General features: G+C 42.8%; 1 protein-coding gene across 1 annotated transcript; it reads left to right on the top strand.

Moving 5' to 3' along the window:
* Positions 1-1,627: 1,627 nt before the first annotated feature.
* Positions 1,628-16,009, top strand: LOC129860488 (Krueppel-like factor 15). Its single transcript, XM_055930901.1, has 3 exons — positions 1,628-1,839; positions 4,091-5,369; positions 11,318-16,009. The coding sequence occupies exons 2-3, from the start codon at positions 4,177-4,179 to the stop codon at positions 11,484-11,486; spliced, it is 1,362 nt and encodes a 453-aa protein (XP_055786876.1). The 5' UTR covers positions 1,628-1,839; positions 4,091-4,176; the 3' UTR covers positions 11,487-16,009.
* Positions 16,010-22,376: the final 6,367 nt, after the last annotated feature.

Here is a 22,376-nt window from a genome sequence, read left to right on the forward strand (position 1 = left end):
ATAATCAGGTGCTGACCAGTTGCACCCTCTACAACCACTATGATTATTATTTGACCCTGTCTGTCATCAATGGCCTTAATGGCCATGTACTCATATATATAATATAATATATAATAATATACACTGCTCAAAAAAATAAAGGGAACACTTAAACAACACAATGTAACTCCAAGTCAATCACACTTCTGTGAAATCAAACTGTCGACTTAGGAAGCAACACTGATTGACAATAAATTTCACATGCTGTTGTGCAAATGGAATAGACAAAAGGTGGAAATTATAGGCAATTAACAAGACACCCCCAAAAAGGAGTGATTCTGCAGGTGGTGACCACAGACCACTTCTCAGTTCCTATGCTTCCTGGCTGATGTTTTGGTCACTTTTGAATGCTGGCGGTGCTCTCACTCTAGTGGTAGCATGAGACGGAGTCTACAACCCACACAAGTGGCTCAGGTAGTGCAGTTCATCCAGGATGGCACATCAATGCGAGCTGTGGCAAAAAGGTTTGCTGTGTCTGTCAGCGTAGTGTCCAGAGCATGGAGGCGCTACCAGGAGACAGGCCAGTACATCAGGAGACGTGGAGGAGGCCGTAGGAGGGCAACAACCCAGCAGCAGGACCGCTACCTCCGCCTTTGTGCAAGGAGGTGCACTGCCAGAGCCCTGCAAAATGACCTCCAGCAGGCCACAAATGTGCATGTGTCAGCATATGGTCTTACAATGGGTCTGAGGATCTCATCTCGGTACCTAATGGCAGTCAGGCTACCTCTGGCGAGCACATGGAGGGCTGTACGGCCCTCCATGAGCTGGGTGGGAATTCTATGTTGTGTGTCTAGTTCGTCTGTTTCTGTGTTCAGCCTAATATGGTTCTCAATCAGAGACAGCTGTCAATCGTTGTCCCTGATTGAGAATCATATAAAGGTGGCTTGTTTTGTGTTGGGGATGGTGGGTGGTTGTTTCCTGTCTCTGTGTTTGTGTTCTGCACCAGATAGGACTGTCTCGGCTTTCACGTTTTGTTATTTTGTTATTTGTTAATGTTCACTGTTTATTGTTAAATTAAACATGTTGAACACTAACTGCGCTGCATTTTGGTCCTCTCCTTCATCCCAGGAAGAAAGCCGTTAGAACCACCTTGTGAAGTTCATCATCATACTTTATTTAATATGTAGCCTAATAAACTGTATGGTTTCATGAGTAGTGGGAGGAACACACACCATATCATCACGTGACTCCAACTTTACTTTGATACAATGGTTATTAAATCAATATTTGCGAGAAATGGCGGTGGAAACGCCTTTATGTGCAAATATGCATTTAAAAAACATTGTATCGAAGTAAACTTAAACTTGAATTCATTTTACCCACACAAAAAGGGCCCACCTGTCGAACAAACTAATTATCTGTCGGCATTTATATTATTGTACCGAAACTTCCTGTTTCCATCATAATGTTATTTTTATATATATACCGTATGACTTTACTAGCATAAAAACTGTTGACGTGAACGTGGTTAGAGTCTGTCTGTAGAGAGTTTATTGACGACAAATTTGGAGCCCAGCCTCCAAGCGTTGTCAACCAATAGTAAGAGCAGAGCAGACGAGCCTTCATAAACCAACTGCCAACCCCTTATTTTACTTATAAGCTACACAGCACCAATCATGTAACGGTGTACTACTACCACAGTAGATCGTAGCTCCAGCTCTACCGCTCTGCATTGCGATGAGAAGCTCCTCTCAAGGGGTTATCCACAACCCTATTGAGTATTGACGTCATCTCGTCACCGGAGAAGTGATCTCTTACTAAGACTTGGTGAAAGGACAAAAATTCTCTCGATACATAAAGGTAAGTGCAAAATTGATGCCGTAAATAGTGTTTAACATGGGAAGTGATGGTAGAAAACGCATTGGTGCGTGCGTCCTCCGGTGCGCTCCCTCGGCCATCGCTGCACTGGACATTACAACATGTTTACGTCGAGAGGACGCATGGTGCTCCATGCTTTGTGCCTATGGGGCGCACACAATAGGGGGATAACGGCTACGTCGAATGAACAGGCTTATGCTGAGTATGTGGACATAATGTGCGCTGTATGGTGTAAGGACATATTTTTCACCGTGGATATGCGCATCAAAATGGCACTACTTTGGATAGGCTATATTTTAGATGCATAGGTTATTGCATTCAACTAGAAAAAGGTTTCTCACAGAAAGGGAATGAGGGAGACTGTCACATGTTATCAATGTGGTTAGGCCTACAATGTACATCTCTTTAACATTTCCTACACCATAGTTGTCTAGTTGTTACCATTTTATCTGCTACGTATTTTTAAATCATGTTTTTGGTTTATTCAAATAGGCTACTAGTATGACAGAAGTTAATTGCACCCAGCCCGATCCATTCAAAATATTGGTTGTAGCCAAGTCAACGCTGTCAACGTTTTTATGATGTTTAGGTTATTATCGGTCAAATCACTGAAGGCTCTAGGCCTACGGAAGGGGGCGCTCAACTAGTTTCAAGCGCCCACATTTAGTACAATGTAATACAGTTAAGTTTGAATAATGATTAAAGCCAATGGCAGAGAATCATTGCCAACAAAAGCTCTTAGATTTTACAGACACGTTTTCTTACATTTGCCCAAGGAAAATACCAAGCGGATATTACTTGGAAGATAAAATACACCATGTAAATCCTCACTTATCATATATAATAATCTTATTGAATGAATAGTGGAAATATAAGTTGCCCATCACTTGATGATAAAATGCACTGAAATGTGTGGTTTAAGCAAGCCTATTATTTGAAGCCGACAAGTTAAGTTGACAGCAGCTGTTGCCTGCCCTGTAGTAACCTATGGGAATTAGACTAGGCATACTATTACACTAGGCTAGTATTGCAATGATACACAGGTAACTGCCAAAAATAATGGAAACACTTGAGTAAATGAGGGATACAAATTATATTGAAAGCAGGTGCTTCCACACAAGTGTGGTCTCTGACTTAATTATGCTATTAACATCCCATCATACTTGGGTTCATCTATGAAAATGCTGGGAAGGCTATTATTTGGGCCATTATTTTGGCTCCCATGGCTATTCCCCCATCCACAGAGCACGAGTGGTCACTGAATGGTTTGTTGAGCGTTGAAACTATGTAAACCATATGTTATGGATGTCTCAGTCACAAGATCTCAACCCAATTAAACACTTATTGGAGATTCTGGAGCGGCGCCAAGACAGAGTTTTCCACCACAATGCCAAGGTGCATTGAAGCTGATCTGGCTCATGGTGGCCCAATGCTAAGACACTTTATGTTGGTGTTTCCTTTATTTTGTCAGTTACCTGTACATCTAGAAGAAAAGCTTTGACAATTGTCATTGTCAAAGCTTGTCATCTATCTGAAAGAGGAGGAAGGGAAGCGCTACTAAGGTACACTATAGTATATTGGTAAATAGAAGGTGCTCTTTGGTAAAAGGTGTAAATATCTATCTATCTATTGTCATCTATTTTCGACCTTGGTTTACGACCACATGTGAAAATGAAGTGGAAACATACTCTTTAGATGGGAACGGCTATAAGGACACTCCTGACATGCAAAACAAGTCATAAAAACAAAACAAAAATCAACAACAAAAAAGTTCAGTGGCATTGCTCCATGCCCAAGCTGAGGTTTAATAAGAACTCATTAACCCCCAGCAGGCCAGCTGATATTTACTGTCTTAACCAGTTGTTCACAGCTCCTCAAGTACCCCCATCAACACACATGCTTGTTTTAGCCCTGGACAAACTCACCAGATTCAGATCTTTGAGGGCTTGATGATTAGCTGACAAGTTGAATCAGGTGTGCTTGTCTTGGGCTACAACAAAAATGTGTGCTGTTAGGGGTACTGGAGGACTGGAGTTGTGAAACGCTGTTCTAAATCCCCAGGCAGGCTCATGCTCTGGTGCAAGAGGGAGTGTTATAGAAGTGCTATGTAACTATCCTTATGACTCTTGAGTTATTGTTGTTAGTGGAGGATAACATGATCTCTCTTTCTTGTAATTCTCTCCATTGCCATGCCATTTTGCACACATGATGGACATCTATTCCTCTTTTCTAGGGAGAAGAGGAGAAACTGAATCATACACTTATAACTAGTATAAACCAGAGGGGAGCTAGCAGAGCTGTGACTGGCTCAGGTCAGGAATGGTGGATCACTTGCCGATGGGCGAGGAGACCTTCATGTATTACACCAACTCTCCGGCAGACCATCACGCATTGGACATGGTGACAGACACGGGTGTCTACCAGGCGCTGTCCTCCCCGTTCTCAGAGGACGACCTGAGTGACTCGTCCAGCGCTCGCTCCTGCTCCAGCCCTGAGTCCCAGGTCCTGGGTTCCAGCTACGGCAGCAGCAGCAGCAGCAGTGGAGAGAGCCAGGACGGTCTCCTGGACTTCCTGCTCTCCCAGGCCACACTGAGACGTGTAGTTACTCCCTCTCTATCCCCCTCAGTACCACCCATCCTCCCCATGGGTCTAGCATGGGAGTCAAAGAGGGACCGCCTGTCTCCACCGACTAAAGAGGAGTGCTTTGAATTCCCTGAGTTCCCAGCGGACCTGGATGATCACATAGGGCTGCTGTTTCAGCCCACCCTGGAGGAGATAGAGGAGTTCCTGGAGGAGAATATGGAGGTGGTGGCGTTGAAGAATGAGGCTTGCGAGGGTGGGATGTTGGATGTAAACAGTCAGGTGACAGGGTCGGTGCCTGGGCTAGCGCACTCAGACCAAACAGTACCTGTTGCCGGTGCTACTGAACTCACCACAGAGACCAAACACACGCCAACATCCCCGATAACAGACTCCAACGTTTGTAGTGGGATTAAACAGGAAGACAGTGCTGGGACACCAGCATCAGTAGAGGGGTCCGGTGTGCCGCCTGTCATCCTGCAGATTCAACCAATCCAGATTAAGCAAGAGCCAATCCCAGGTGTGATACCAACACCAGTATCACAGCAGACCACCCAGCCCACCTCAGACATCAAAATCGCCCAGCTCCTGGTCAACATCCAGGGCCAGACTTTTGCCCTGGTGCCCCAGCTGATGTCCCCAGCTAATCTCAATGGCACATCTTCCAAATTTGTGCGCATCGCACCCGTACCCATAGCCGCCAAGCCCCTGGGTCCCGGGGAGGGTGGGCTTGCAGGTGGCCAGGCTGCAGGGATCCTGGTGGGAGGACAGAAGTTCCAGAAGAGCTCGGTAGCGGACCTTATAAAAATGCACAAGTGCACTTTCCCTGGATGTGCCAAGATGTACACCAAGAGCAGCCACCTGAAGGCCCACCTGAGGAGGCACACGGGGGAGAAGCCCTTTGCCTGCACCTGGCCTGGCTGTGGATGGAGGTGAGTGGGTTCAAGCACGTTATAGGTTGGGTTAGAGTCAGACTTCACAGGTGGAGCTCATAGGTATACCCTGTGTGGGGTTATTCATATGACTATATGCACTATGTGTTCAAAGTGAAGTCCAGGAGTGACAGTTAGTGCAGCAGGGTTGATGTTCAGCTATCAATTGTGATGGTCCATCCAGCAATGACAGTTTAGGGACACCAGTCCATGTTTTAGTTGCAGAGGCAACAGAGTATGCAACCATCTCTGTTGACTGTGGTTGTATTATCTGAGATGAGTCAATTCTTCACAGAAGTTAACATGGTTATCAACTTCCTTTGCTGGCTGATTACCAGAGAGAAATATGATTCCATTCAAAGTCAATCCCTGCAGCTGTTTTGCAAAACACAGAGCTGAATTTTCCGAGAAAATATCATTAAGATTTACGCCATTTTGATTGGATATGATGAAGAACTAAAATGATTTGTTTCCCTCATATAAAATCCATATATAATTTGTTCTCTTCTCATGCTCTCTTGTCGTCTCCATATCGGTGTGTTTTCTTCTATTGCAGAGTTTGAGATTAGATTAAGGCCTTTGAAGTGCAGGCAGACTTTGCTCCCTCTACAGTAGCTGTCTTTCTGTTTGCTCTCTATCTGCACTCTGTTGCACACTTACAGAATCAAGATATACAAGTTTTGGTAGCAAGCAACACTTTGACTGACTTTCTGGCATACTAATTAGATTATAATCCATAACCTAATATTGGCCAAAGGAGTTTTAAGCACGTTTCTTTGTTTCCACTCACTCAGCAAGCATAAAGCATGCATTTGTCCCATATTATTCACAGTTTAGTGTTTTTCGTCATGAATCTTGTTCTGGAGGCAGCTCTGCAGAGTGGTCACTAGCTGGCACAGCCACAAAGTTATCAAGTTAGATTTTAAACCAAACCTTAACCCTAACCGTAACCACCCTGCTAACCCTAATGCGTTTAAATTAAGACCAAAACACCCATTTTAGTTTTTATGAATTTTCACAATATAGCCAATTTTGACATGGCAGCTGGCCTAACTAAGAGGAAATCACTCAGGACCACCAGGACAAGACTCATGATAATAAACATCAACCTGCATATCATTCATTCACCAGCCAGATATGTAATCCCACAAATAGGAAATCCAACATCCAGTTAATTCTTCAACAACCAAAGTTCAACCTATTGTATGGACCATGAACTTGCAGCCCTTTGGTCTTAAATCCATCTCCCTAACATCTTCACCTGACACAGTTGCACAACTAAACACTAAACAATAGCTGGTTCTCCAGTCTGATAAGATTGACAGTGCTCAGCAGTCTGCCCTGGGACAGGACTGCCCTGGGCCTGTTGTATCCACACCCCTCCCCCAGGGTACAGTGTGGCCTTCAGAGGCTGCTCTCTGTCTGAGGGAACCGTCCTGGTCAGGAAATGGAAGTGAGCTTGGGAAATATGCCCCTCCAGCCATCTGCAATTTGAGTGACTTGTGTTGTAATGAAAGAAAGTGTTTTTGACATTCCTCTGATTCTCTTCATGTCCATAAAACCAAATGACACATGTACTATAAAGCTGTGGATCCTTTTGCATTTTATCACACACAAAATATTTACTGTACATGCATGCAGGCAAGCATAGACAGGCACAAACACATTTAAGCTGTTGTACTCACAATTTCACGTCGGTACAGAGTTGCAGGGGAACATTGGTATGGGGTTTCTAGTGGACAGTATGTTTGACCCCAAACCGTTTATTGTGAAAACACCATGACCCTCTGAAAAAAGGGTTTGTCTTGTTTTTGTACCCGGTTCAACTTACAGTAAAAAGTTGTAAAAAAAAAAATAAGATATGAATATAGTGTTCCTTAGTGTCCATTCTTCAAATTTTGAACTAAAGTGCTTTGGGGTTGCTGCGTACGGGATTCTGTAATTGTAGCTTAATGAAGGTCCCAAGAGCTGGATAGTTGTGTGCAATTGGAACTTCTTATGTAGTTGGCTGAAGTTGTTATCGTTTAGCAAAATTGAGGAGCCTTCATACGCATGCACTGAGTTACAGTAACACTGTCCCTCCCTGTGGATTTACATGAGTTACAGTAACACTGTCCCTCCCTGTGGACTTACATGAGTTACAGTAACACTGTCCCTCCCTGTGGATTTACATGAGTTACAGTAACACTGTCCCTCCCTGTGGACTTACATGAGTTACAGTAACACTGTCCCTCCCTGTGGATTTACATGAGTTACAGTAACACTGTCCCTCCCTGTGGACTTACATGAGTTACAGTAACACTGTCCCTCCCTGTGGATTTACATGAGTTACAGTAACACTGTCCCTCCCTGTGGATTTACATGAGTTACAGTAACACTGTCCCTCCCTGTGGACTTACATGAGTTACAGTAACACTGTCCCTCCCTGTGGACTTACATGAGTTACAGTAACACTGTCCCTCCCTGTGGATTTACATGAGTTACAGTAACACGGTCCCTCCCTGTGGACTTACATGAGTCACTGTAACAAATCAAATCAAGTTTTATTTGTCACATGTTACAAGCCCTTAATCAACAATGCAGTTTTAAGAAAATACCTAAAAAAAGTAAGAGATAAGAATAACAAATGATTAAAGAGCAGCAGTAAAATAACAATAGCGGGGCTATATACAGGGGGTACCGGTACGGAGTCAATGTTCGGGGGCACTGGTGTCGAGGTAATTGAGGTAATATGTACATGTAGTTATTAAAGTGACTATGCATTGATAATATCAGAGAGTAGCAGCAGCATTCCAGCTGGGGGGGGGGGGGGGGGGGGGGGTCAATGCAAATAGTCTGGGTAGCCATTTGATTAGCTGTTCAGGAGTCTTATGGCTTGGGGGTAGAAGTTATTTAGGAACATCTTTGAGCTAGACTTGGCGCTCCGTTATCGCTTGCCGTCCGTGCGGTAGCAGAGAGAACAGTCTATGGCCAGGGTGGCTGGAGTAACACTGTCCCTCACTGTGGACTGGAATCTGTGTTCATTCATGAGTGTGTTTGTACATTATGTTTACAGGAAAGAGTTTAGGACACATTTACTAGTAGTTCTTGTAATTCACCACAGTAAGTCCCCTCCTTTTGGCCTTTGCCAGCTCTTATCAGTAATTACTGTGTGCTACAGGGCTGAGATCAGGGACAAGCTCGAACAGAGCCAGAGTGTAGCCTAACTGAGCTGTGGAGGTGATGGGAATCATGGCTCCCCTCCCCATGCCTGGGTGTCCCACCCTGCCCCACAGGAGCTCCACAAGCAGCCTTACTGTCATGAGCCCAACCTCCATCACCTTCAAACCACTGCTTATATAACATCGTTTCATATAGCAGTTACAGTACCAGTCAAAAGTTTGGACACACCTACTCATTCCAGGGTTTTTCTTTATTTTTACAATTTTCTCCATTGTAGAATAATAGTGAAGACATCAAAACTATGAAATAACACATATGGAATCATATAGTAACCAAAAAGTGTTAAACAAACCAAAATGTATTTTATATTGGAGATTCTTCAAAGTAGCCACCCTTTGCCTTGATGACAGCTTTGCACACTCTTAGCGTACTCTAAAACAGCATCATGAGGTAGTCACCTGGAGTGCATTTCAGTTAACAGGTGTGCCTTATTAAAAGTTAATTTGTGGAATTTCTTTCCTTCTTAATGCGTTTGAGCCAATCAGTTGTGATTTGACAAGGTAGGGTTGGTATACAGAAGAAAGACCTATTTGGTAAAAGACCAAGTCCGTATTATGTCAAGAACAGCTCAAATAAGCAAAGAGAAACGACAGTCCATCATTACTTTAAGACATGAAGGTCAGTCAATACGGAAAACTTCAAGAACTTTGAAAGTTTCTTCAAGTGCAGTCGCATAAACCATCAAGCGCTATGATGAAACTGTCTCTCAAGAGGACCTCCACAGGAATGGAATACCCAGAGTTACCTCTGCTGCAGAGAATAAGTTCATTAGAGTTACCAGCCTCAGAAATTGCAGCCCAAATAAATGCTTCACAGAGTTCAAGTAACAGACACATCTCAACATCAACTATTCAGAGGAGACTGGGTGAATCAGGCCTTCATAGTCGAATTGCTGCAAAGAAACCACTACTAAAGGACACCAATAAGAAGAAAATACTTGCTTGGGCCTAGAAAGATGAGCAATGGACATTAGACCGGTGGAAATCTGTCCTTTCGCCTGATGAGTCCAAATTTGAGATTTTTGGTTCCAACCGCCGTGTCTTTGTGAGACGCAGAGTAGGTGAACAGATGATCTCCGCATGTGGTTTCCCCACCGTGAAGCATGGAGGAGGAGGTGTGATGGTGTGGGCGTGCTTTGCTGGTGACACTGTCAGTGATGTATTTAGGATTCAAGGCACATTTAATGTGCATGGCTACCACAGCATTCTGCAGCGATACGCCATCCCATCTGGTTTGCGCTTAGTGGGACTATCATTTGTTTAGGACAATGACCCAACACACCTCCAGGCTGTGTAAGAGCTATTTGACCAAGAAGGAGAGTGATGGAGTGCTGCATCAGATGGGCTGGCCTCCAAAATCACCAGACCTCAACCCAATTGAGATGGTTTGGGATGAGTTGGACCGCAGAGTGAAGGAGAAGCAGCCAACAAGTGCTCAGCATATGTGGGAACTCCTTTAAGACTGTTGGAAAAGCATTCCAGGTGAAGCTGGTTGAGAGAATGCCAAGAGTTTGCAAAGCTGTCATCAAGGCAAAGGGTGGCTACTTTGAAGAATCTAAAAAATATTTTGATTTGTTTGACACTTTATTGGTTACTACATGATTCAGTGTTATTGTACAATGTAGAAAATAGTAAAAAATAAAAAAATAACCTTGAATGAGTCGGTGTGTTCAAACTATTGACTTGTATATAAAATAGTCTTATAGTTTCCTACAGGGAAAACTTCATATCAAAATCCAGGAAGAGATAGCTTGTTGGGTCCCTTTTTTGGCCCCTTCAGTTACAGTCCTAAAGGTAAGGCTTATTATCTTAGAGGACAAGGTGAGGCTGAGTTTTGGTCAAAGACAACCGAATGAACTGTCTGAATCATGTCTCAACATGAAGGAGTTATAGAACAATATCAGCTTTGGGGTATAGAGGGTACTGACGCATAACGTATAGTACATAAGTAATATAATAGTATTCCAATGAGGTTTCCTAATGTAAGAAAAATGTACCCCACGGTCTTCATGCCCAGAACCACTTATCTAGTTTACATACAGTGGCATACAGTATTTGTTTTAGACTTACTTCTGCCCATACAGGCCCACACAGGCGATCCTCTGTTGCTAATGTAGCCTAGTCATACGTAACCATTTTACTACCATGTTATATACAGTATGTGTAGCACCTACTATTCCATGTGTGTATGTAGCCATATTACCACGTATCTTGCAGGGATCCTTTAATTTAATCTCAATAGCACAGTTGCAACATGGTCCATGGTCAATGTCAATGGAATGAATGTCTAGGAATTACTTAAAATCTCTTTCATCAGTATGTTACCATTGGGAATTAACACCTTCCTGGGAAAAGGGCATGCTCGCGATGTGTTAGGAAATCAATCCCCTGTTCCAGATTAAACCGCCTCAACGCACGCACACACACACACAGAGAGAGTCTGTCATGAGTAATGAGTTAACCCTTTACCCAGGGATTAGAGTGAAGACCAAAAACAGATCTGTTTGACTTTTCTGTGAAGATGTTAAACCCAAATATGGGTAGAGCTATAATATGGGTAAAACTCTTTTTTTGAAGAGTGTTGGAAAGATCCTTTATCCTGTGTTGTGTTCTGGTGTAGTCAGACAGAGAGAGGGGGCTTCTTTTTTTATCTCAGGGTGTTATGGCAAGCAGTTGCACTGATATAGGACTCATGTCTTTTGTGCTCTTGGTCTGTCTGTCTCTCAGGTTCTCGAGGTCAGACGAACTCTCCAGACACCGGCGCTCCCATTCTGGAGTGAAGCCTTACCAGTGTCCTGTTTGCGAGAAGAAGTTTGCCCGCAGCGATCACCTGTCCAAACACATCAAAGTCCACCGCTTTCCACGAAGCAGCAGGACTGTGCGCTCCGCAAACTGACCCTGCTGACCCCCCCCCCCCCCCCCCCATATCCTGCTAGACTGAGGCCACGCCAGGGGACACAGAGAGACAAGGAGAGGATATTTGTGTGAGAGCGAGAGTTGGAGGAATGAATGTGGACAAGGGCATGTAGCAGAGGGGACAGTGGGACTGAACGTTCAAACAACGGTTAAGAGAGAGAGTGTTTGAATGTTTTGTTTGTTTATGTGTGTGTGTTTGTGCAAGATTGTGTGACGCACGTTGGTGGTCCTGTGATAATTTATTGGGTGATACAAAACAAAAACTCTTACTTGACATGACATCTTCACAGGTGTATTACGTCTTGTAAATAGCTTTTCTTTCATTTTGGGGGTTTTGTCAAATTTTAAAGATAACATTTGAGAATCGAAAAGAAGTTTTTTGTTATGCAAAGTATTTTTACACTGAGGTTTGAATTAATTGTTGTTGATGTACCTGCCTATAATTAATGCATCAACATTCCTTCTTCTCATCGCCAAGGGAGTTTTAAACTTTTACTACGTAGTTCTTCAAACCAAAACATTTATATTAATACTCAAATGTTCATGTTGAACTACTGATCATTATCAGGATCATGCCATTATAAGCTACTGGCAAAATGTGGAGGATGCTGTCTCCTATTTTCATTACAGGAGCACTATGATGACTCGTGCCAGGTAAAAGGCCTGTGGATCAGCTAACAGCTAACAGTGAACAGCCAACTGCCGTACAACGAGGTGCAACAAAAAGGAAATGCGCACATTGTTTTATGGTGCGTTGTTTATATGTGAACCGACTGGCCTTTTGATCAGTACTGAATAATTGTATGTTTTCTTTTTGTATACGTTAGCTGGAGGAGATGTTATTTTTTATTTGGTTGAATGTGTGTTATGTCCGTGACTCTTGAAGCTCATGCTATTTGAATATCATGATGTCATCCGCGTGTCTGGCCTGGTAACAATGCAGTGCCTTCGGAAAGTATTCAGACCCCCTGATCTTTTTGCACATTTTGTTACATTACAGCCTTATTCTAAAATTTATGAAATAAAAAAAAATCTCAACAATCTACACACACACAATACCCCATAATGGTGAAGCGAAAACAGGTTTTTAGACATTTTTGCAAATGTAGAAATACAGAAATACATTATTTACTTAAGTATTCTGACCCTTTGCTATGAGACTCACAATTGAGCTCAGGTGCATCTTGTTTCCATTGATCATCCTTGAAATTATTCTACAACTTGTTTAGAGTCCACCTGTGGTAAATTCAATTGATTGGACATGATTTGGAAAGGCACACACTTGTCTATATAAGGTCCCACAGTTGACAGTGAACGTCAGAGCAAAAACCAAGCCATGAGGTCGAAGGAATTGTCCGTAGAGCTCCGAGACAGGATTGTGTCGAGGCACAGATCTGGGGAAGGATACCCCAACATTTCTGCAGCATTGAAGGTCCCCAAGAACACAGTGGCCTTCATCATTCTTAAATGGAAGAAGTTTGGAACCACCAAGACTCTTCCTAGAGCTGGCCACCTGGCCAAACTGAGCAATCAGGGGACAAGGGCCTTGGTCAGGGAGGTGACCAAGAACATGATATTCACTCTGATAAAGCTCTAGAGTTCCTCTGTGGGGATGGGAGAACCTTCCAGAAGGACAACCATCTCTGCAGCACTCTACCAATCAGGCCTTTATGAGAGGCCAGATGGATGCCACTCCTCAGTAAAAGGCACATGACAGCCCACTAGGAGTTTGCCAAAAGGCACCTAAAGACTCTCAGACCATGAGAAACCAGGTTCTCTGGTCTGATGAAACCAAGATTGAACTCTTTGGCATGAAAGTCAAGCGTCACGTCTGGAGGAAACCTGGCACCATCACTACGGTGAAGCATGGTGGTGGCAGAATCATGCTGTGGGGGGTGTTTTTCAGTTTCAGGGACTGGGAGACTAGTCAGCATCAAGGCAAAGATGAACAGCGCAAAGTACAGAGATCCTTGATGAAAACCTGCTCCAGAGCGCTCAGGACCTCAGCCTGGGGGCTAAGGTTTACTTTCCAACGGGACAACGACCCTAAGCACACAGCCAAAACAACACAGGAGTGGCTTTGGGACAAGTCTCTGAATGTCCTTGAGTGGCCCAGCTAGAGCCTGGACTTGAACCTGATTGAACATATCTGGAGAGACCTGAAAATACCTGTGCAGCAATGCTCCCAATCCGGCCTGACAGAGCTTGATAGAATCTGCAGAGAAGAATGGGAGAACCTCCCCAAAGACAGGTGTGCCGTTCTTGTAGCATCATACAAGAACACTCAAGGCTGTAATCGCTGCCAACGGTGCTTTAACAAAGTAAAGGGTCTGAATACTTATGTAAATGTAATATTTAAGTTTTTAAATGTTTTATTAACATGGTTTTGCTTTGTCATTATGGGGTATTGTGTGTAGTTTGAGGGGGAAAATATTTTTTGCATTTTTCGAATAACGTAACAAAATGTGGAAAAAGTCAAGGGGTCTGAATACTTTCCGAAGGCACCGTATGTCCTTTGGGGCCAATATCTCAACTGAGTACAGAGGATCTGTTTGAACATAATTATAGCACTTAGTTGGTGGCTGTACAAAATCTACATAGCACATGAGCTTTGAATGTGTGCCATCTTCTATACTGTACACCAATATGAGCATGTCAATCAGAACATATGTGTGTATGTCAGTGTCACTGACAGTCGATCAATGTTCCATACAATGCTGGTGTAGGAGCAATGAAGGACCCAATCCATGAAATCAATGTCAGTGTAATCAATGTTTTCAGTAAAACAGTTGAACTATGTTTTTTAGGGATTCTAGCTTCACTAGCATGAGTTCACTGTCTCCTCAATGTCAACACAATGGTCTGCCTCGTGTCATCAACACCTGGTACTGGAACAAACCTATAGCCTTCCAACAGTGACTTCTACTTCAAATTGATAGCAGTGCTAAGTAAGCCAAGGCTCCTGAGGGATTGAATGTGGTGGATAAGAACTGGAATTGCATGGTGCTATTTATGAGTTACTTTACTCTTGAACACGTGACAGGAAATGGTCATAGAAATCTCTCCAATGCACGTGGCCGTAGTCACCCTCCTTGCCTACAGCTGACACGTGATTGGCTTAGGTAGGGGGGGGGGGGGACGAAAAACCATTATAAACACAGTATTTGTGTTTTCTTTTCCCTCTGCAAAAACTGCACTGTCTTTGATGGCATGTCTTTTATGTATTATCAACTTCTGAACCTAAGAGGTATAGGGAGAACAGTATGCTTATAGGAACGCATTCCTTCCATTCAATTTGAAAGGCTTTTTTAATAAGAAACGGTGTTATTTTAACCCATGAATGTATGTAAATACTGTCGCTAGATATGCATCTAAAAGAAACAGAAATATTATTCTTATCATTTCTGGGATTGTGTACATTTCTAGTGCAAAACATGTAAAGAAGTGTACATAATGACAATTAATGATATATTATATAGATATCATATATTTTTCTTTGTTCTACGTTAAGATGCATTTACAAATAAACCAAACCCAAAACATAAAGTAGTTATGCTTTTTCCCATATTTGGTCTAGTTAGAGCTTTGTTGTCCAAAAATAATCCGTGGTCATTGACGCAAGGTCCGTTGTTGTCATTCCATTTTTGCATGACTCCCTGCTTTCTATCACTGTGACGCCTACTCTTTATCTGTAGCATTCATCATAATCTGCTATTACACTACCAACAGGGGGAAAACAGTCAAATAACACAAGGGTACAGTGATATGCTTTTATTACCCTTTATGGCCATGGGTCTCTCCAGTGGACCGTTTGGTTTCTCAAATAAGCTTTTGTTTTCAGGTTTGTTTTATACCCTTGCTTCCGAGTGAGTTGGTTGGAAAAACATTTTTTAAAGCTAGACAAGAAACTTTATTAAGCTGGAAAACTCGAGGAATGCCAGAATAAGATGTACACCATATGGCAAGCATTCATGGAGCACTCACTCGTTTTCTCCCACTCTCTCATGCTCTCTCTCCTTGTCCCTATGTGCATTTAACTACTTCTTTAATGGGAGGCTGGATGGGTCTCACTGCAGGCATGTTTGCCAGCCACATATTTGCTGAGTCATTCTGTATAAACAGAGAGAGCACGCCTGACTATATGATGCTGTTATTTATGTAGCCCACATTGATTTATGAGCCGCTATAGTTTAGAGGCATTCTGGGATGCAGGAGGACTTAATTCAAGACATCTGTTTGGGGACCATTCTGATTTCAGGCCTAGTATCTTCAGCCCTGTTCTTGTCTTCAGGCTATACAAAGGCAGTGTTGTCATTCTGCTTGATGTTCAGACACCACTGTGTTGATCTGAGGTGTAGGAGACCTCTGGGTGCCTTTTGCGTCCTTTGATATTTTATGTAGAAATTATGCACCAATATTGAGTTTTAAAAGCGTGTTATATTAAACGAAGTGACCTTTAATATAGACCACATGGAGAATTCAATAAATCTGTCCCTCCGTCAACCCTGTGTCACTTCTTGGAAGGTTTTAACCCACTTAATCCCAACATTTCTCCCAAATTTCGCCATCATTGTAAATCCCAAATTATTTTGTTGCTTTAACAAAGTAATTTCTGAAGATTAGTATTTATTCCATGTGATTAGGGATTAATTTACATCTGTCCTTCATTATAAGGTAAACCCTGTTATGTGAACTGAAATCTAATTTTAATATGGTGAAACTATTCCTTCTAAAAAAAAATTTTTAGAAACATTTGTTTTACATCTAATAAATCATAGAGTAAGCAGGTGAGCTGGTTCTACTCTTTTATGGCAATTTTCTGGTGTTTTGTGGTGAAAAACTGAGCAGGTTGAGCATAGCAGGTCAACACTGTTATCCATAGATAGACAGGCTCGAAATATTTTTACAATTTCTTATTTTTTTGTGAAGCTTGCATTCGATTGCCAACCCCTGTTGTACACAACAAGCTTCCATTCCCCCTGTCACAGGGGATTCATGGCTGTTTAAGAAGAAATCGTCAACCCTGTTACGGTCAACCCTTTTAATTTATTTGGCACTTAATGGGCACTTAGTAATTTTTTATTTAACCTCTTGAGATGGGAAAACATGTTTTTTTAAATTTTATTAAGTTGAAAGTATGCTCTTTATTACACTTTTCAAAAGGCACCTAATTGGTGGAATGACCCCTCTACATCAACGGCATGATTTGAATGGCAATATACACAGCTGTTGCTTCTCTCATATAATTAGTACTAATTTTAGTGTATCAGATGCTTCATGCCCAGTCTGAAACGCATCAGTATAATGCTGTTACAGATGGATGCTTCATTGAAACACTGTATTTATTTGACTAACCACACAATTAAACTGCTGCGAGTGAAATAGATATGGAGGTCACATAATATATTCCAGTGCTGGGTTTAGATTTGGACTGTGGTGGCGTGCTAATGAGCCACAAGGCAACCTGTGCACGAGAGTGTGATAAATCAGGCAGCATATCACCTTGGCTTTCCAAAGTCAACTGCTGTCTGATTAATGAGTCTTTATTTTAGGAGGATTGGATGGTGCAGGAGCAGGGTCCCATCTGCAGTGGAATTCAGGTAGTCTAGGTCATTTATAAATAACTGTTACCAAGTAAAAGGGTGCACGTGTGTTTATTATAGTGTGTGTGTGCATTTGTGTTTAAGAGAGAAGGAGACAGACACAGAAAGAGGGGGACAGAGATGAGTGCTCTTAGAGGGCCTCTTTAGCTGCGGGGCTAAAGCAGAGAGCAATATTGAACCCTTTTCATAAATAGAAACCTGAATAATATGATCTTTTAAATATTTTAAATAGCTCTTCCACTGGGCACAAATGTCAGTACAATGTCTACTTTTGAATTCAATTTGGTTGAGCTGTTAACTCATGTGAATTCAAAGTGAAATCAACAAAACATTTCACCATGACATTGGATTTAGGTTAAAAGTTGGGTGAAAAAAAGGCAAAATACCCGTATGTTAACTTTTTGCAAATTCAATATATTTTCCACATCAATTCAACGTCATCACATAGTTGTTTTTATAGTTGAAAGGACATGGAAACAACGTTGATTAACCACAGTTACGATTCAGTTCTTTCCGTTTCAATTAGGATCAAGACACATTGGTTAAAGGTGGGAAAGAAAGGTAAAGAGGACATTTAGTGGTAAAATGACCTCTGTCCCAACTGACCAGAATACACCATACATAAATGTTACGATGAATAGGAGGAAAAGAATAATGGTGGTAAAGATTGTGTAAAAAAAAAAACTATTACGGGCTAAATTGAGTTCCTTGGTAATCCCAAACCATCTGGGGCTCTGCCCAATCCTCCTCAACTAAAGGACTGTACAGGACCCCCCCGCCCCTGATATTCAGTGTGCTCAGGAACATGCTGTCCATGGTGTCAGGTGGATTCCTGGAAAGAGAGAGAGGGCATAACATACAGCTGGTAGCACACGACATCCCTCTGATATGGGGAGCTTGCTATTCCGGCCGGTACTGGAGTTATGCTTACTCTTAGAGTGTAGTAATGTCTAGTAGTTATAGAAAGAGATGAGGCATCATCCTCCAGTATTCATTCATCGACGACTCGGAAATAGAGAGTTATATCTCAGCGATTGTATTACATCACTCATTGGGCTCCCGAGTGGCGCAGCGTTCTAAGGCACTGCATCTTAGTCACTACAGACCCCAGCCGTGATTGGGAGTCCCTTAGGGCGGTGCACAATTGGCCCAGCGTCGCCCGGGTTAGGCTATGGCCGGGGTAGGCCGTCATTGTAAATAAGAATTTGTTCTTAATTGACTTGCCTAGTTAAATAAAGGTTAAATACTTGTTATTTTTTAAATTACAGCTGAAATATCTAAACTGAGTGGACAAAAGATTAGGAACACCTTCCTAATATTGAGTTGCACCCCCTTGTGCCCTCAGAACAACCTCAATTTGTCAGGGCATGGACTCTCCAAGGTGTTGAAGCGTTCCACAGGGATGCTGTCTCATGTTGACTCCAATGCTTCCCACAGTTGTGTCAAGTTGGCTGGCTGTCCTTTGGTGTGCTGGACCACTCTTGATACATACAGGAAACTGTTGCAGTTCTTGACACACTCAAACCAGTGTGCCTGGCACCTACTACCAAACCTCGTTCAAAGGCACTTAAATATTTTCTCTTGCCCATTCCTCCTTTGAATGGTAAACATACACAATCCATGTCTCAACTGTCTCAAAGCTTACCTATCCTTCTTTAACCTGTCTTGCCCCCTTCATCTACATTGATTGAAGTGGATTTAACAAGTGACATCAATAAGGGATCACAGCTTTCACCTGGATTCACCTGGTCAGTTTGTCATGTAAAGATCAGCTGTTTCTAATGTTTTGTACCCTCAGTGTGTATCTGACAACAACACCTGAAACCATAAGGGAATGCCTGAGAGACATAAATATATACTTCTTGTCTTATGCCCTAAATCTAATACTACAGTAGGTTCCTGATTGTCCAGAATAAAGTCAAAGCATGAGAGAGCAAAGACAACAAACATAGTGGATTAGACAAAAGGACACAACGTGAAAGCAAGGCGTTGTCAACTCCCAAACTCTGCCAGCTAACTGGCAGCACTTTGGGGAAAGCAGGCTTTGAAGGAGACCAAATCACAAAACATTTGTTGTTTGGTATAAGCTGTCCTTTCTCTCCCAGTGGCTTAGAAGACTCTCCATTGATTCTAGATGGGAGCAAGCAACCACAACAAAGCTTAGCACCACACAAAGTATTATACAATGACATCCAACCAAATCCCTTGCAGCCTATTATTCATTGAAATTGTAAAATATTGCATATCTCTCATGCATTGGTGTCACGTCATTCAGGGCAGTGTTTTGAGCCCCACATTTTTTACAAAGAACCAACACTTCAGCGAGCAGGACTTTCTAATCGACCTGGCCCTGGTATCCTGGAAGGATATTGACCTCAACCAGTCTGTAGAGGATGCCTGGTTGCTCTTTAAAAGTGCATTCCTCACCATCTTAAATAAGCATGCCCCGTTCAAAAAATGTAGAACTAAGAACCGATACGGCCCTTGGTTCACCCCAGACTTGACTGCCCTTGACCAGCACAAGAACTTCCTGTGGCGTTCTGCATTAGCATCGAATAGCCACCGCGATATGGAACCTTTCAGGGTAGTCACGAACCAATATACTCAGTCAGTTAGGAAAGCTAAGGCAAGCTTTTTCAAACAGACATTTGCATCCTGTAGCACTAATTCCAAAAAGTTTTGGGACACTGTAAAGTCCATGGAGAATAAGAGCACCTCATCCCAGCTGCCCACTGCACTGAGGATAGGAAACATTGTCACCACCGATAAATTTACGATAATCTATCATTTCAATAAGCATTTTTCTACGGCTGGCCATGCTTTCCACCTGGCTACCCCTACCTCGGCCAACATCTCAGCAACCCCTGCAGCAACTTGCCCAAGCCCCCCCCCCCCCCCCCCCCCCCCCCCCTCACCCAAATCCAGACAGTTGATGTTCTGAAAGAGCTGCAACATCTGGATCCCTACAAATCAGCTGGGCTAGACAATCTGGACCCTCTCTTTCTGAAATTATCTGCCGAAATTGTTGCAACCCCTATTACTAGCCTATTCAACCTCTCTTTCGTATCAGCTGAGAACCGCAACGATTGGAAAGCTACCGCGGTCATCCCCCTCTTCAAAGGGGGAGACTCTAGACCCAAACTGCTATAGACCTATATCCATCCTGCCCTGCCTTTCTAAAATCTTCGAAAGCCAAGTTAACAAACAGATCACTACCATTTAGAATCTCACCGTACCTTCTCCACTATGCAATCTGGTTTCCGAGCTGGTCATGGGTGCACCTGAGCCACGCTCAAGGTTATAAACAATATCATAACCGCCATCGATAAAAGACAGTACTGTGCAGCCGTCTTCATCGACCTGGCCAAGGCTTTCAACTCTGTCAATCACTGCATTTTTATCGGCAGACTCAATAGCCTTGGCTTCTCAAATGACTGCCTCGCCTGGTTCACCAACTACTTCTCAGATAGAGTTCAGTGTGTCAAATCGGACGGACTGTTGTCTGGACCTCTGGCAGTCTCTATGGGGGGTGCCACAGGGTTCAATACTCGGGCCGACTCTTTTCTCTGTATATATCAATGATGTCGCTCTTGCTGCTGGTGATTCTCTGATCCTCCTCTACACAGACGACACCATTCTGTATACATCTGGCCCTTCTTTGGACACTGTGCTAACAAACCTCCAAACGAGCTTCAATGTCATACAACACTCCTTCCGTGGCCTCCAACTGCTTTTAAATGCAAGTAAAACTAAGTGCATGCTCTTCAAACGATTGCTGCCCACACCCTCCCGCCCGACTAGGATCACTACTCTTGACGGTTCTGACTTAGAATATGTGGACAACTACAAATACCTAGGTGTCTGGTTAGACTGTAAACTCTCCTTCCAGACTCACATTAAGCATCTCCAATCCAAAATTAAATCTAGAATTGGCTTCCTATTTCGCAACAAAGTCTCCTTCACTCAAGCTACCAAACATACCCTCGTAAAACTGACTTTACTTCCAATCCTCGACTTCGGCGATGTCATTTACAAAATAGCCTCCAACACTCTACTCAGCAAACTGGATGCAGTCTATCACAGCGCCATCCGTTTTGTCACCAAAGCCCCATATACTACCCACCACTGCGACCTGTATGCTCTCGTTGGCTGGCCCTCACTACATATTCATCGCCAAACCCACTGGCTCCAGGTCATTTATAAGTCTATGCTTGGTAAAGCCCCACCTTACCTCAGCTCACTGGTCACCATAGCAACACCCACCCGTAGCATGCGCTCCAGCAGGTATATTTCACTGGTCATCCCCAAAGCCAACACTTCCCTTGGCCGCCTTTCCTTACAGTTCTCAGCTGCCAGTGACTGGAACGAATTGCAAAATTCACTGAAGCTAGAATCTTATATCTTCATCTCTAACTTTAAGCATCAGCTGTCAGAGCAGCTTACAGATAATTGCACCTGTACACAGCCCATCTGTAAATAGCACACCCAACTACCTCATCCCCATATGTCTATTTATCCTCTTGCTCTTTGGCACCCCAGGATCTCTACATGAACATCATCTGCACATCTATCACTACAGTGCTAATGCTAAATTGTAATTATTTCACCTCTATGGCCTATTTATTGCCTTACCTCCCTACTCTTCTACATTTGCACACACTGTACATAGATTGTTCTATTGTGTTATTGACTGTGCGTTTGTTTATGTGTAACTCTGTGTTGTTGTTTTTGTCGCACTGCTTTGCTTTATCTTGGCCAGGTCGCAGTTGTAAATGAGAACGTGTTCTCAACTGGCCTACCTGGTAAAATAAAGGTGAAATAAATAATAATTTTTAAACATACGCAAAAAAATGATATATCTACACAATCCAATCAAAAGTTTTATAACACCTAATCACATCAAACTACGAAATAACAGCCACCCTTTGGCTTGTTGACAGCTTTGCACACTCTTGGCATTCTCTCATCCAGCTTCATGAGGTAGTCACCTGGAATGCATTTCAATTAACATGTGTGCCTTATTAAAAGTTAATTTGTGGTATTTCTTTCCTTCTTGATGCGTTTGAGCCAATCAGTTGTGCTGTGACAAGGTAGGGGGTATACAGATGATAGCACTATTTGGTAAAAGACCAAGTCCGTATTATGTCAAGAACAGCTCAAATAAGCGAAGAGAAACGACAGTCCATCATTACTTTAAGACATGAAGGTCAGTCAATCCGGAACATTTTAAGAACTTTGAAAGTTTCTTAAAGTGCAGTCTTAAAGTG

This window comes from Salvelinus fontinalis, chromosome 8 (assembly GCF_029448725.1).
Source record: "Salvelinus fontinalis isolate EN_2023a chromosome 8, ASM2944872v1, whole genome shotgun sequence".
Classification (NCBI taxonomy): Eukaryota; Metazoa; Chordata; class Actinopteri; order Salmoniformes; family Salmonidae; genus Salvelinus; species Salvelinus fontinalis.